Genomic DNA, 13,197 nt, shown 5'->3' with positions numbered 1-13,197 from the left:
CTGATCCCCGCCCCAGGCCTCCGAGCAGAGGGTGCAGTGGGCTGTGTAGTGCCCGACAGGCAGGGGAGGGGTCGGCATGGAATCCCAGGATCGGATCTCTTAAGGGACCGTTAAGTTTGTCAAATGGCTAGGAAACCTGCAAATTCAGAACGAATCCCAGGGCTGTGGAAGGGGTTTTCTAACATCCGGTGAAAGGCTGGTGCGTTACGCTCTCTCTCTCCTCCTCCTCCTAGGGCGTTACTGAAGATGGCGGAAGCCCACCAAGCCGTGGCCTTCCAGTTCACGGTCACCCCAGATGGGATCGACCTGCGGCTGAGCCACGAAGCCCTGAAGCAGATCTACCTGTCTGGACTTCATTCCTGGAAAAAGAAGTTCATCAGATTCAAGGTTAGCAGATACCTGTTGAGATCTGTAAGGCGCTCACGTTAGCATCTGAGAAAACGCCTCCAGGTGCTGGTGAGGGGAGAAAGCATTTCAGAGCCGTGATTGCCGCGTAATTGATACTTCCTCTGTCCTTGTGAAACACACTCACTGGCTTCCTGAAGTTCTGGAAGGCAGGCAGGGGAACCGGCGCCCCTAGGCAGGTGAGTTGGGGTTCAGAGAGCCTGCTCGGAGAAGCAGAGGAAAAGACCAGCATCCGTGTCTCCTGGTTGGAGCCCAGAACTCCTTACGCCTTGTAGAAAAAGGATTGTTTCCCAGCTGTGTGGATTGCAGTGAATTTACCTAACGGTTACCTTGCTGATAAAATTAGCCAAACGTTGGGGCGCCTGGGTGGCTCAGTCGGTGAAGTGTCTGGCTTCAGCTCAGGTCATGCTCTCACGGTTTTGGGTTCAAGCCCCGCGTCGGGCTCTGTGCTGACAGCTCAGAGCCTGGAGCCTGCTTTGGATTCTCTCTCTCTCTCTCTCTCTCTCTCTCTCTCTGCCCTCCCCCCATGCTGTTTCTCTGTCTCAAAAATAAATAAACATAAAAAGAAATTAGCCAAACATTGAAATAGGTGCACGTAAATTCAAATATAGCTAGCTTCAAATGCTCTCAATCCTGTTTACCTGAAAGAGTGGACATGTATTCACCGTTTTTAATTAACCACGAGTCTTGTTTCCCCTTTGTTTGTAAATTCAATTTATTTCCAAAATCATGGAAGGAATAAAATACACATGTGGAAAAAATTCAGACGAGAGAATTGTCCGGTTCCTCCCCGCCCCCACCGGCAGTGAGGGAACCGGATAACTGTGTTCACTTTCCAGTTTCCTTTTCAGAGGGTGTGGCTCAGAGAAGGGCTGTTGAGAAGGTGCCAGGAGCCAAAGTAGGTGAGAGCAGTGACCTCAGAGAAGGTGGACAGGTCCCTGGGAACCGGCCTTGCTGGACAGGTGCCTGGGGCACAGCCAGAGGGCTCCAGGTCACAAGCCAGTCCCAGAGGCACCTGTGGCGGGGGAGGGCGCCACCTACAGGGAGAAGCGCGTTTTGCCACCCGACCTTGTCCAGAGCAGCCCCTTTTTGCCTTCAACTCCAAGAAAAGAGAAAGTTGGGTGCAGAGCTGTGGCCATCAGTCGCTGCAACCCAGTGCAAATGTTCTCTGGTCTTAAAGACCTTGTAGGACAGCTGAACAGTGCACAGCTGTGCCTAACCGAGGGGTTTGCAGAGGAGCACAGGGCTCGGAGCAAGAGGGGAGGCAGGGGGATGGCGGGTGAGCGGGAGACCTCTGTCTAGACCCTTCCTGCCTCTGTTTTATTTATTTATTAAAAATTTTTTTTTTACTGTTTATTCATGTTTTGATAGAGACAGAGCATGAGCAGGGGAGGGGCAGAGAGAGGGAGACCCAGAATCTGAAGCAGGCTCCAGGCTGTGAGCTGTCAGCACAGAGCCTGATGGGCAGGACTTGAACTCATGACCTGAGCGGAAGTTGGACGCTCAACAACTGAGCCACCCAGGCGCCCCCTGCCTCCCATTTTAATATAACGTAATATCTGTATTTATTTGTCTTAAAAACATTTGCTTCAGAGAACACCAAAAAGGACCCCCACTTTGTTTAAAATCTCTTTCCTTTACGCCTCTCAATAGCGGGGGATTGGGTGGGAATAGCATGTAGGGATGCAGCTGTCTTCTAAAAATTCAGGTAGGCTTTGAGAGCTTTTAAACCCATTGTCTTGGTCAAAGCAATCTCTTATTAAGATGGCTTTATTAAGAATTTCTTGGGGCGCCTGGGTGGCGCAGTCGGTTAAGCGTCCGACTTCAGCCAGGTCACGATCTCGCGGTCCGTGAGTTTGAGCCCCGCATCAGGCTCTGGGCTGATGGCTCAGAGCCTGGAGCCTGTTTCCGATTCTGTGTCTCCCTCTCTCTGTGCCCCTCCCCCGTTCATGCTCTGTCTCTCTCTGTCTCAAAAATAATAAATAAACGTTAAAAAAAAAAAAAAGAATTTCTTTGAGTTAGAAGTTTTGAAACACGTAATGAAGAGAAGAAGGAGCTACACTGCTCACCTGGTTTCCAAAATTTTGTTTCATATCTGCTGGGCCCTCACACCTGCTCCTTTTTGTGGTTTTTTGCTACTTTTAGTGGTGGGGGTGTTGGCTGAAGGATGGTTCAACAAATTCTCAACATGGAGTGAAGTGTCTTGGAAATACTTGGGGGTCGAGTGGTCTTTTGATTCAGGAGCAGCAGGAGGGGTGGTTTGGGAGCTGGGGTCTTGGGGCATCCCAGGTGTAGCAGGTTGGGGACAGGACTTCATGGTTGGCTCAGTGACATCCTTGAATTTTTTTTTTTTTCTTTTACATTTATTTATTTTTGAGAAACAGAGTGAGACAAAGCGTGAGCGGGGGAGGGGCAGAGAGAGGGAGACCCAGAATCCGAAGCGGGCTCCAGGCTCCGAGCTGTCAGCGCAGAGCCCGACGCGGGGCTCGAACCCACAAGCCGCGAGATCATGACCTGAGCCGAAGTCAGACGCTCCACCGACGGAGCCACCCAGGCGCCCCAGTGACGTCCTTAACTCGGTGTCATGAGTCAGTCTGGATGGAGATGGGGGGAATCAGTGTTAAGCTGGTGGCTCAGGCGATTCTCATGTCCTGGGGTCACTCTCAGGGAATCTGCTCCAGGAGGGGATTGGCTCAGAAGCAGAGGAAGCGAAGGGGCTGGAGGCCCTGGGGAAGATTTCCAGTAGTGACAGTGTGGTCCCTTAGCCACGATGTGCTGCAAACGCCTCCTTCCCACTGTCCATCATCCCACTACCCTCACTACCAGGGGCCGTGGATTTTGTGGGCGGGACGTGCTCACGGTGCATGCTCTGTTTCCAGAATGGCATCATCACCGGCGTGTACCCGGCCAGCCCCTCCAGTTGGCTCATCGTGGTGGTGGGTGTGATGTCAACCATGTACGCGAAGATCGACCCCTCGCTGGGAATAATCGCGAAAATCAATCGGACCCTTGATACTAGGTAAGTACTCTTTCCAGATCGCAAACCCTCTAGGAAGTTAGCGATTCTCGTTAGTGATTTTTGTCGCTGGTATGTATTCTTTTATTATTAAAAAAAATTTTTTAACGTGTATTTATTTGAGGGGGGGGGAGGGGCAGAGAGAGAGGGAGGCCCGGAACCCAAAGCAGGCTCCAGGCTCGAGCTGTCAGCACAGAGCCCGACGCAGGGCTTGAACCCACGAATCACAAGATCATCCCCTGAGCTCAAGTCAGAAGCTCAACCGACTGAGCCACCCAGGCGCCCCTATTTTCTGGTTGGAAAGCATCCTAGTACCTTCCAGCTGCCGTGGCTGTTCCGTGCCAGACCTCCAATCCTATTTCTCTGTTGCTTGTTTGCACTGACAAACCTTTTAAGTCTCTTACTAGAGCGATAACGGTCCCCAGAGGCCTCGTCCCATAGCTGGGCTTTGTTTTTCGGGCCAGAGGGCACATGTGGACGGTGGGAACCCCGGTGACGGACGAGAGGGCAGCCCAGGCGTGTCCTCATGTTTCCCGGGCCGTCCCTGTCGTGTCGGGGGCTGGCCTCAGCCGAGCAGATGAACTCTGGGCCTTTTGAGAAAGCAGCCCGGAGCCTGCTTTCAATTCTGTGTCTCCCTCTCTCTCTGCTCCTCCCCCGCCCACACTCTCTCTCTCAAAAATAAATAAACATTAAAAGAAAAAAATTTAAAAGCTTGGCCTTGGGTCGCCTTGAGCAGGTGCCCTTTGCCCTTGATCCCTTCTTGTTGAAAGCCCAGAGGCCAGCTGAGTCGCTCCCGGCCTCCACGCGGCCTCAGGAATGCCGGCTGGGGCCTTTACAAGCGTCTGCAGGGCCTAGAATAAAAATACCATCATTTCAGGGGAAGCGTGCCTGGGCTGAACGCCTGCCAGATCCCCTGCGCTGCCTTGGGGGCCCGGGAGGCCAAGGCGGGGACCCCAACATTCCTGATGCCCTGGGCAGACCTTGCTCCTCCTGTCCTGGCGATCCTGGGGAGTCACAGGCCGACCTCTGCAGACGGCTGGCCTCCACCCTGGGTCATACTGTTTCTCCGTATGTTTCAGACTGCTGTGGGTTTAACACAGATTTTTAATTTACTCTCCAGTGTGGACTCTTAACACTGGATTATATTTAGAAGTCTTGGCTATTTACAGCCCTTTATAATCTGGGCCTTTATACGATTTGTTTCTTTGCTCCCTCTAAACCAATTGCAGTGAACTGGGCCGTCCCTGGCCCAGATTTAGAAAGAACAGATTAAGAGCCAGCGTCTTCCAGGCTCGAGGGTCATTCTGGAACCATCTTCCTAGAGAGCATCTCCGACGGTCCCGGGTGACTGTTTTCATAAGCATAGACGTACTGGCTGTGTGGGGTGTGCTCTGTGTTTGTCTGGCCCCTGCAGCCTCGGAAAGAATGTGTTCTTTAAAAGAAAGCTTTTTCGGGGGGCACCTGGGTGGCTCAGTCAGTTAAGTCTCTGACTTCGGCTCAGGTCATGATCTCAAGGTTCATGAGTTTGAGCCCCACGTTGGGCTCTGTGCTGACAGTGCAGAGCCCGCTTCGGATCCTCTGTCTCCCTCTCTCTATGCCCCTTTCCCTTGTGGGCTTTCTCTCAAAAATAAATAAAAAAAATAAAAGGAGGCTTTTTTTTTGGCTAATGCTTGTCGTCCAAGTATCCATATGTATATTATATTAAAAATCCTGAATGTGTCATCCCTTTGTTAACGTTATGATACTCTCCAATTTTTGTGGACCTAACAGGTATGTGTCTTTTCCTTCAGTGATGTAGGACTTCGGAATCCAAAGCGTAGATGATCTGAGAGATAGGTTCTTAAATGCCTAGATCTAAGCTGGCTTATAGATTACACTATCCGAAAAGAAAGTGTAGAGATAAAGCAGAGGCTATAGTTAAACTTGGACACAAGATTTTTTTTTTTTAAGTTTATTTATTTATTTTGAGAGACAGACAGACAGAGCACCCGAGTGGGGGTGGGGCAGAGGGGGTGAGAGAGGGAGAGGGAGACGGAGAGAATCCCAAGCAGGGACCATGCTATCAGTGCAGAACCCCACATGGGGCTCGATCTCACGAATGGTAGGATCATGACCTGAACTGAAACCAAGAGTCAGACACAACCTCCTGAGCCACCTGAGCACCCCAAGCTTAAACACAGGATTTGACGGCTTATAGAAGGACACAAATTTTGGAGCAAAAGTATTTTACCTTGAAGATAATTAGTTTCAATGTCACTTAAGCACGATAAGGTGTTAACTTGGCGGTTTTTCAATATTGGAAGTACCTTTAGCTTCTGTATATTGGTTGTGTTAATAACTTGAAGCACACTTAAATCATTTAAAAAACGAGATACGAGATACAATTGACGTATAATGTCATGTTAGTTTCAGGTGTATAACATCATTTGGTAGGTGCATATACCTTTAAGTGATTACCACCAGCCTAATTAATATTCATCTCCCCATATAGGTACAAATTTTTTTTTCTTACGGAGAGAGCTTTTAAGATCTACTCTTCTAGCAATTTTTTTGAAAAGTGTGTACTTATTTTGAGAGAGAGCAAGTGTGCATGCAAGCAGGGGAGGGGCAGAGAGAGAGAGAGAGAGAGACCTCACTGGCAGCACAGAGCCCGACATGGGGATCAAAATCACGAACCGTGAGATCGGATGCTTAACTGACCGAGCCACCCAGGCTAGCGTCCTCCCTTTGGTTCGGGGTCCAGAGTGTCACTGGTGTCGAGGGGAGGCTGCTCTGGCTGGCAGTGCGTAATGCATTCTCGGCTTGTCTCGTCTCCCTAGCGGCTACATGTCCAGCCAGACGAAGAACGTGGTCAGCGGCCTCCTGTTCGGCACGGGGCTGTGGGTGGCCCTCATCATCACCATGCGCTACTCCCTCAAGGTGCTGCTGTCCTACCACGGCTGGATGTTTGCCCAGCACGGCAAGATGAGCCGCGCCACCAAGATCTGGATGGTAACGGAGCCTCCCTTCGCCCTCGGTGCCGGACTCGTGTGGATTTTTTAATTTTTTTTATTTCTGAGAGAGAGAGTGAGAGCGACAGAGCATGAACAGGGGAGGGGCAGAGAGAGAGAGGGAGACACAGAATCCAAAGCAGGCTCCAGGCTCCAACTGTCAGCACAGAGTCCGATGTGGGGCTCGAACCCATGAACTGTGAGACGCTTAACTGTCCGAGCCGCCCAGGCGCCCCTGGTATTGGTTTTTCCTTTTTTTTTTTAAGTCCTTTTATGGGGCACAGTTTGACGTACAAAAGGCCGTAGCTGTTTAGCAGTGTGTCCGTGGGGACGTGTGTACCTGCAACCCCATGATCAGTCTCCGGGCCATAGACTTAGCTCCTTGCAAAGTTTCCTCACGCCCTGCCCCGTTTTCCTCCGTGGAAAGAGCCCATGAACGAGATCCACCTTCTCAGCAAGGGTTTAGGCCCACAGTGCGGCGATGTCGGGGACAGGGCCAGTGCCCCGGCTGGGCAGCCGCCGCCCTGTTCGCCACGGTATCGGTCCTTCTGTGGCTGGCTCGCCTCACCTGGCACGGAGTCAGGTGCGGGTACCTTGTACTTCCAAAGGAGGATCCCCGTGGACCTCTCCCCTCCACGCTCAGCTGGTTGACCTGGGAGTTGGCCTCTCCTTGCTGCCAGGGGCATTGCTTCCCCGTGACTTGAACGTGTGGCCAAAGAGTAAAGAGTCCGGGAGTCCTGAACATGGTATATTAGCGTGTGCTAGGCTCGCCATCCATCAAAGTAAAGTGACATCCGTCTGCAGCTTTCAAAGGTCTTCTGACTGAGTGGTTCCCCTAGCCGACCGGTCTGACCAGGTCTCCCCGGTTCACCCTTCTCCCCGAGGGGGTTTTGCCTGCTCTCCTGGGCCCGTAGTCTGAGCGTCCCCTCGTCTGCCGTGCATGTGGACGTTTGTCCGACTTCACCCGTGACGGCTGAGCTCCACCTCCCGGGGCCCACCCGCACCCACACGCTTCGCTCTCCTCCAGACCGACTTCCTGTGCCCACGTGGCTGTGAGATTTCAGTTTTCCAGAGAAGCAGAATTTAACACCCACCAGAGAGTCAGAGACGGCACCCACACTTCACAGAATAAAGCTAAATGGTGTTCCCACGATGGCATTCTGGTCACGTCCAGTTGAGTCCCAGCCGCCACCCCCCCCCCCACCCTTGAGCCCTAGAAATGCCTTTGAGGTCTGGTCCACAGGAGATGACCAGTTACGACACCAAGGTTAGATCATTCCAGATGAAAGCGAGGGCCGATAGGCAGATAGATGCGTGCTGTCCATTGGGCTTGGCGGTGGCTGAGGGGGGGCCGCACCGCTGCTCCTGGGGTTGGCTCGAACCCAGGCTTCTCGGTCCAGCCCCTCGTCACCGTTGCCAGAGTTTTGAGCCAGTCCCTAACCCGAGGGCCTCGCAGAACCAGCTGACTGACACGGGGCCCGCATGCAGCGGTGCAGTCAGACAGCAGAATCTGGGCACCCGAGAAGGGGTCCTGTCCCGGGCACCTCGCGGCATGTGTCAGACTTGGGCTTTCATCAGCCTGGGTTTCGTTTGGGCTTCCCTGCTTGTTTGTGTGCCCGGGGGCGGAAAACAGACCAGAGGGGACACAGGCCACCGCAGAACATCCGCAACCAGTTGGCAAGTCGTCTACGCTTGAGAACCGGTTTCACATCTTTAACGCGGTCTCACGTTTTAAAACGTACCTTTTTTGTTTTTAAGGGCATGGTCAAGATCTTTTCGGGCCGCAAGCCCATGTTGTACAGCTTCCAGACGTCTCTGCCACGCCTGCCGGTCCCTGCGGTCCAGGATACTGTGAACAGGGTAAGCGTGGCTTCAGCTCGCTGTGACGCCCGCTCCGAGGTGCAGGTGTCCTGGGATTCCGCTTTGTGACCGGGTTAATTTACCATCATTGGGTCACGGACTTGTCTGGCTGTTGTGGGAGATCTTTTCCTTTCTGATGTATCAGCATGTGTTATGTGTTTTACTTTTTTTTTTTTTTTTAATTTTACTTTTTTAAATGTTTATTTGTTTTTGGGAGAGAGAGACAGAGCATGAGCAGGACGGGGGTGGAGAGAGGGAGACACAGAATGTGAAGCAGGCTCCAGGCTCCGAGCTGTCGGCACAGAGCCCGACGCGGGGCTCGAACTCATAAACCTTGAGATCGTGACCTGAGCCGAAGTCAGATGCTCAAACGACTGAGCCACCCGGTTGCCCCCGTATTAGGTGTCTTTTAAAAGGTATCACCCTTGTTAGAGAAACGGCTTCACAACGTTTTTCTTAGATAGCTTCGTTGAGCCATAATTCACATGCGTACAGATCCGTCCCAAGTATCTAGTCCGACGGTCTGTTAAGTGCTTAGCGCTTTACGTTGTGATAAAAGCGTATATGGAACGTAAACATGACCGTTGTAACCACTTGGAAGTGTGCAGTTGTGTGGCATCGAGTACATTCTCTTAGCACAGCCTCCACCACAGTCTAGTTCCAGAACTTTGCGTCCGCAAAGCCCCGTGCCTGTGAGCATCATAACCCGTTTTACGCCCCCGCCCCCCGGCTCCCACTAGGCTGTCTCTAGGTTTGCCTGTCCTGGAAAGTTTCCTGTAAGTGGAATCCTGCAATATGTCCTGTGCGCCCGGCTCTTAGACCGTTGAGATTTATGTGTCCCTCAGTCTGTCATTCCTATTGATGCCTGGATGCTATCCACCTGTGTGGTCGGACCGCACTGTATTCATCCATGCATCTGTCGATGGACATTTGAGTTTTTTCCACCTTTTGGTTGTCACGAATGGTTTTTGTTTCCGTTCAGGCACCTGCTTGCGGTTCTCTCGGGCACGAGCCTGGCACTGGGATCACGGGATCAGGGAGGATTTCTTGTTTAACTTGTCAAGGAACAGCCGTGCTGGTTTCCATGGCGCCTGCGTTCCCACCGCAACCAGTTTTTGCCTGTCCTGTGGCCCCACTTTAAAAACGTCTTGGCTTTGGGGGCCCCTGGGTGGCTCCGTCGGTGGAGCGTCCGACTTCGGCTCAGGTCATGATCTCGCGGTTCGTGGGTTCGAGCCCCGCGTCGGGCTCTGTGCTGACGGCTCGGAGCCTGGAGCCTGCTTCCGATTCTGGGTCTCCCTCTCTCTCTGCCCCTCCCCTGCCCATGCTCTGTCTCTCTGTCTCAAAAATAAATAAAAACATTTAAAAACATGTCTTGGGTTTTGAATCCAGGCTTAGTCATTTAGTTTCTGTTGGCTTTTTCGAGTCCCCCCTCCTCTGCTCTCGTGTGCCCTCCCCTGAGGACGGGCCTAGCGACACCTGTGGTTCTGGTGACTGGCTCGAGCTTATTCTAAGTGTTGTTTTCAGTTCCACGAATGCACATCTCACTTTGAATAAACTGGAACAGCCGGTTGGTCTCAGCAATGGGGCCCCACCTTTAAACATTCAAGATTTCTAGAGATTTCATTGCTGCCTCAAAGCCGTTTTCACAGCAGATAATATTGGCACAGTGAAACGTTTCCTGGTAAACCGAGGGCTTTACTTTCTTGTGTGTTTGTGATGTTTATTTTTGAGAGAGAGAGCGGGAGCGGGTAAGGGGCAGGGAGAGAGGGGGAGAGAGCACCCAAAGCAGGCTCTGTGCTGTCAGCAGCGAGCCCATCACGGGGCTTGAACCCATGAACTGCCAGATCGTGACCTTGGGTGAAGTCGGATGCGCGACCAGCTGAGCCCCCCAGGCTCCCTTCTTTTTTTGTTTTTGTTTTTCATAATTGTTTTCATTCTTTTTTTGTTCTTTTAAAGTTGGTTTACTTATTTAGGAGTCGGGGAGGAGCAGAGAGAGGAGAGGCAGAGAATCCCAAGCAGGCTCCACACTGTCAGCGAAGAGCCCGACGTGGGGCTCGAACTCACAGACCATGAGATTATGACCTGAGCCAAAGTCAGACGCTTAACCGACTGAGCTGCCCAGGCGCCCCAAGATTTTCTTTTCTTTTAATTTTTTTAATGTTTAGTTTTGAGAGAGAGAGAGAGAGAGAGAGAGCATGAGTGGGGGAGGAGCAGAGAGAGAGGGAGACACAGAATCCGAAGCAAGCTCCAGGCTCGGAGCCGTCAGCACAGAGCCCCACGCGGGGTTCAAACCCAAGAACCGCGAGATCGTGACCTGAGCCGAAGTCGGACGCTCAACCGACTGAGCCTCCCAGACACCCCGCAAGATTTTATTTTTAATCTCTACACCCAGCGCAGGGCTCGAACTCCTGACCCCGAGATCAAGAGCCACGCGCTGTACTGACTGAGTCCGCCAGGCGCCCCGCTTGGGGAAGATTTTTGAACCTTTGAAATCTGTTCACGGTTTTTTGTGAGGCACGGATGAGGGGCCCGTGCATTTTAACTTGGCTTATGTGCTTTTTCGCCAACCCCAGTATCTGGAATCGGTGAAGCCACTCATGAAGGAATCAGACTTTAAACGCATGACGGTTCTCGCGCAAGATTTTGCCGTCAGTCTCGGACCAAAACTGCAGTGGTATCTCAAGTTAAAGTCCTGGTGGGCTACAAACTACGTAAGTGCTCCCACACACCGTCATTCTCGGGGCCGAGTTTTTCGTGTGCAAACACGGGTCCGTGCCACGAAGCCGGGCTCCCCCGTGTGTGGCCGCAAGAGGGGGCCGCCTGGCGGGTGACCCGAGATGGGATGTGGAGGAGACATTAACTGTGACCGGACAGACCCGACGATGAGGCCGCAAGTCGGGGCTGGGGGGCTGGGGGGCAGTGGCAGGGGTGGGGGGTCGCGCTGTGTTTTGATGAGGCCCCGTCTATGAGGGTGTGGAACTCGCACACCCACCCGGGCTCCTGTGTGCACCGATGCGTGTGCACGCACACACGCACCTCAACACGAAGCAGTGTGGCAGGAGTCCCCCAGACCAGTCCTTGCCCCCCCGCCCCCCCCCCGGGCCCCGCCAGTCTGTGTCACTCCTGCTAAGCTCACCAGTGGTCTGTCCTGTGTGCACCCGACAGGTGAGCGACTGGTGGGAGGAATACATCTACCTGCGGGGCCGGGGGCCACTGATGGTGAACAGCAACTATTATGCCATGGTGAGTGGCCGGGGAGCGCCTGTCCCCGCTCCCGCTGGCCCTGGGCTTCCGTCCGCAGCCCCGGGGACCTGCCCTCTCCCTGTCGTCACCCCGGGCGCCGGGTCGTGCCACAGCAGCCTGAGGGCCCGTGTCCCTGCCCAGCTGCCGCGCTTAGTGACCTGGTGGGCCAGGCGCACAGCTTTCTCCCTCGCTGCCCTAAGGCGCCAGGAGACCGAGCCCCGTGTGTCATTCCCGGGTCTCTTGGGGTTTTTTTCCCTGTCTTCTGCGACATTGATGGCCTGGGAGGGCACACGCCATTCTTTTGTGAGAAGCCCCTGAAAACGGGGGGTTTTGAGAGCTGGCATTTAATACCTGTAATAACTAGCCAACCTCATTCTTTGTCTCTTGCTTTGTCCTTCCCTTCCTTTCGTTTTCCCGTGAAACGTGAAATAAAACCGGCAAAGCGTAGGAAGCGGGGTTTCGGTTTGTTTTCTATCAGAGCAGGTGTGATTTCACGGGTAGGGAAGGATTTCCGCGGTGCGGAAACGCCCTCCTGTGTAGTTACGTCAACTTGTCTCCTCCTACGAGTGTTCTCTGTGCCGTGTGCACCTTTCCAGGACTTGCTGTACGTCTTACCGACGGAGATTCAGGCGGCGAGAGCCGGCAACGCCGTCCACGCCATCCTGCTGTACCGACGGAGACTAGACAGGGAGGAGATCAAGCCGGTACGCAAGCAAACTGCTCTTTAAGAGTTTCGTTTTTTATGTTTGTTTATCTACTTTGAGAGAGAGCGCCTGCACGTGTGGGGGAGGGACAGAGAGAATCCGACATAGGCTCCGGGCTCTGAGCCGTCAGCACAGAGCCCGACGCGGGGCTCGATCCCACGAAGTGTGAGATCATGACCTGAGTGGAAGTCGAGGGTCGGAGGCTTAACAGACTGAGCCACCCGGGCGCCCCTAAAAAATTCTTTTTAAGCGGCTTTGTTGACGTGGTGCACATACGTGAGGCATGCGGTTTGACAGGTTCTGATGAATTTATATAATGTACCCCTGAAACCATCACCACGGTCAAGACCGTGAACACAGCCGTCACCCCCAGACGTTCCCCTGGGGGCCTTGTGCTCTCGCTGAGCCTCTCCTTCACCTGCCAGGTAACCGCCGCCTGCCTCCTGTTGCTCTCGATTGTTTGCATTTTCCAAAGCTTTGTGCAGGTGGAATCCTACAGTGGACACTCTCTCTGTCTCTCTGTCTCTCTCTCTCTCTCTCTCCTTTCACTCTGTATAATTATTTTGAGATTTAACTCTCCGTGCGTATCCTAAACGGATGTACGTTCGTTGTACTTTAGTCCCATAATCAGCCCTGGAAGAAGCCCTTGCTTGCTTGTGCAGGAAAATGGTTAAGCTGGTAAATTATTCAAGAGGGACGAGATGTTCCTTCCTTCTTCATGCCCTGCAGGGAAGGGAGCCCAACGCAGGGGCTTAAACTCAAAACCCTGAGATGAAGACCTGAGCCGAGAGCGAGGGTTGGACACTTAACTGGGCCACGCAGGCGCCCCATCGTGTCATGTCCTTTCATCCTCCCCTCCCCTCCCCTCCTCTTCCCCTCCCCTCCCCTCCCCTGCCCTTCCCCTTCCCTTCCCCTTCCTTTCCCTTTCCCTTTCTCTTTCCCTTCCTCCCCCTCCCCTCCCCCGGGGGGGGGGGGGGGG

At 53.2% G+C, this 13,197-nt stretch overlaps 1 protein-coding gene across 1 annotated transcript in view; it reads left to right on the top strand.

The window, feature by feature from the left end:
- Positions 1-233: 233 nt before the first annotated feature.
- Positions 234-13,197, top strand: part of CPT1A (carnitine palmitoyltransferase 1A) — a 40,899-nt gene continuing 27,935 nt past the window's right edge. Inside the window, exons 1-7 of the mRNA XM_040465914.1 lie at positions 234-387; positions 3,285-3,424; positions 6,241-6,412; positions 8,170-8,271; positions 10,845-10,982; positions 11,437-11,514; positions 12,111-12,233. Of these exons, the coding sequence (XP_040321848.1) occupies positions 247-387; positions 3,285-3,424; positions 6,241-6,412; positions 8,170-8,271; positions 10,845-10,982; positions 11,437-11,514; positions 12,111-12,233 (894 nt within the window). The 5' untranslated portion in view covers positions 234-246. The remainder of the gene's footprint in view (positions 388-3,284; positions 3,425-6,240; positions 6,413-8,169; positions 8,272-10,844; positions 10,983-11,436; positions 11,515-12,110; positions 12,234-13,197) is intronic.

Source organism: Herpailurus yagouaroundi, unplaced genomic scaffold (genome assembly GCF_014898765.1).
Source record: "Herpailurus yagouaroundi ecotype Mexico unplaced genomic scaffold, PumYag 569, whole genome shotgun sequence".
NCBI lineage: Eukaryota > Metazoa > Chordata > Mammalia > Carnivora > Felidae > Herpailurus > Herpailurus yagouaroundi.
The sequence above is the reverse complement of the archived record's forward strand: the minus strand, read 5'-3'. Positions and strand labels throughout refer to the sequence as shown.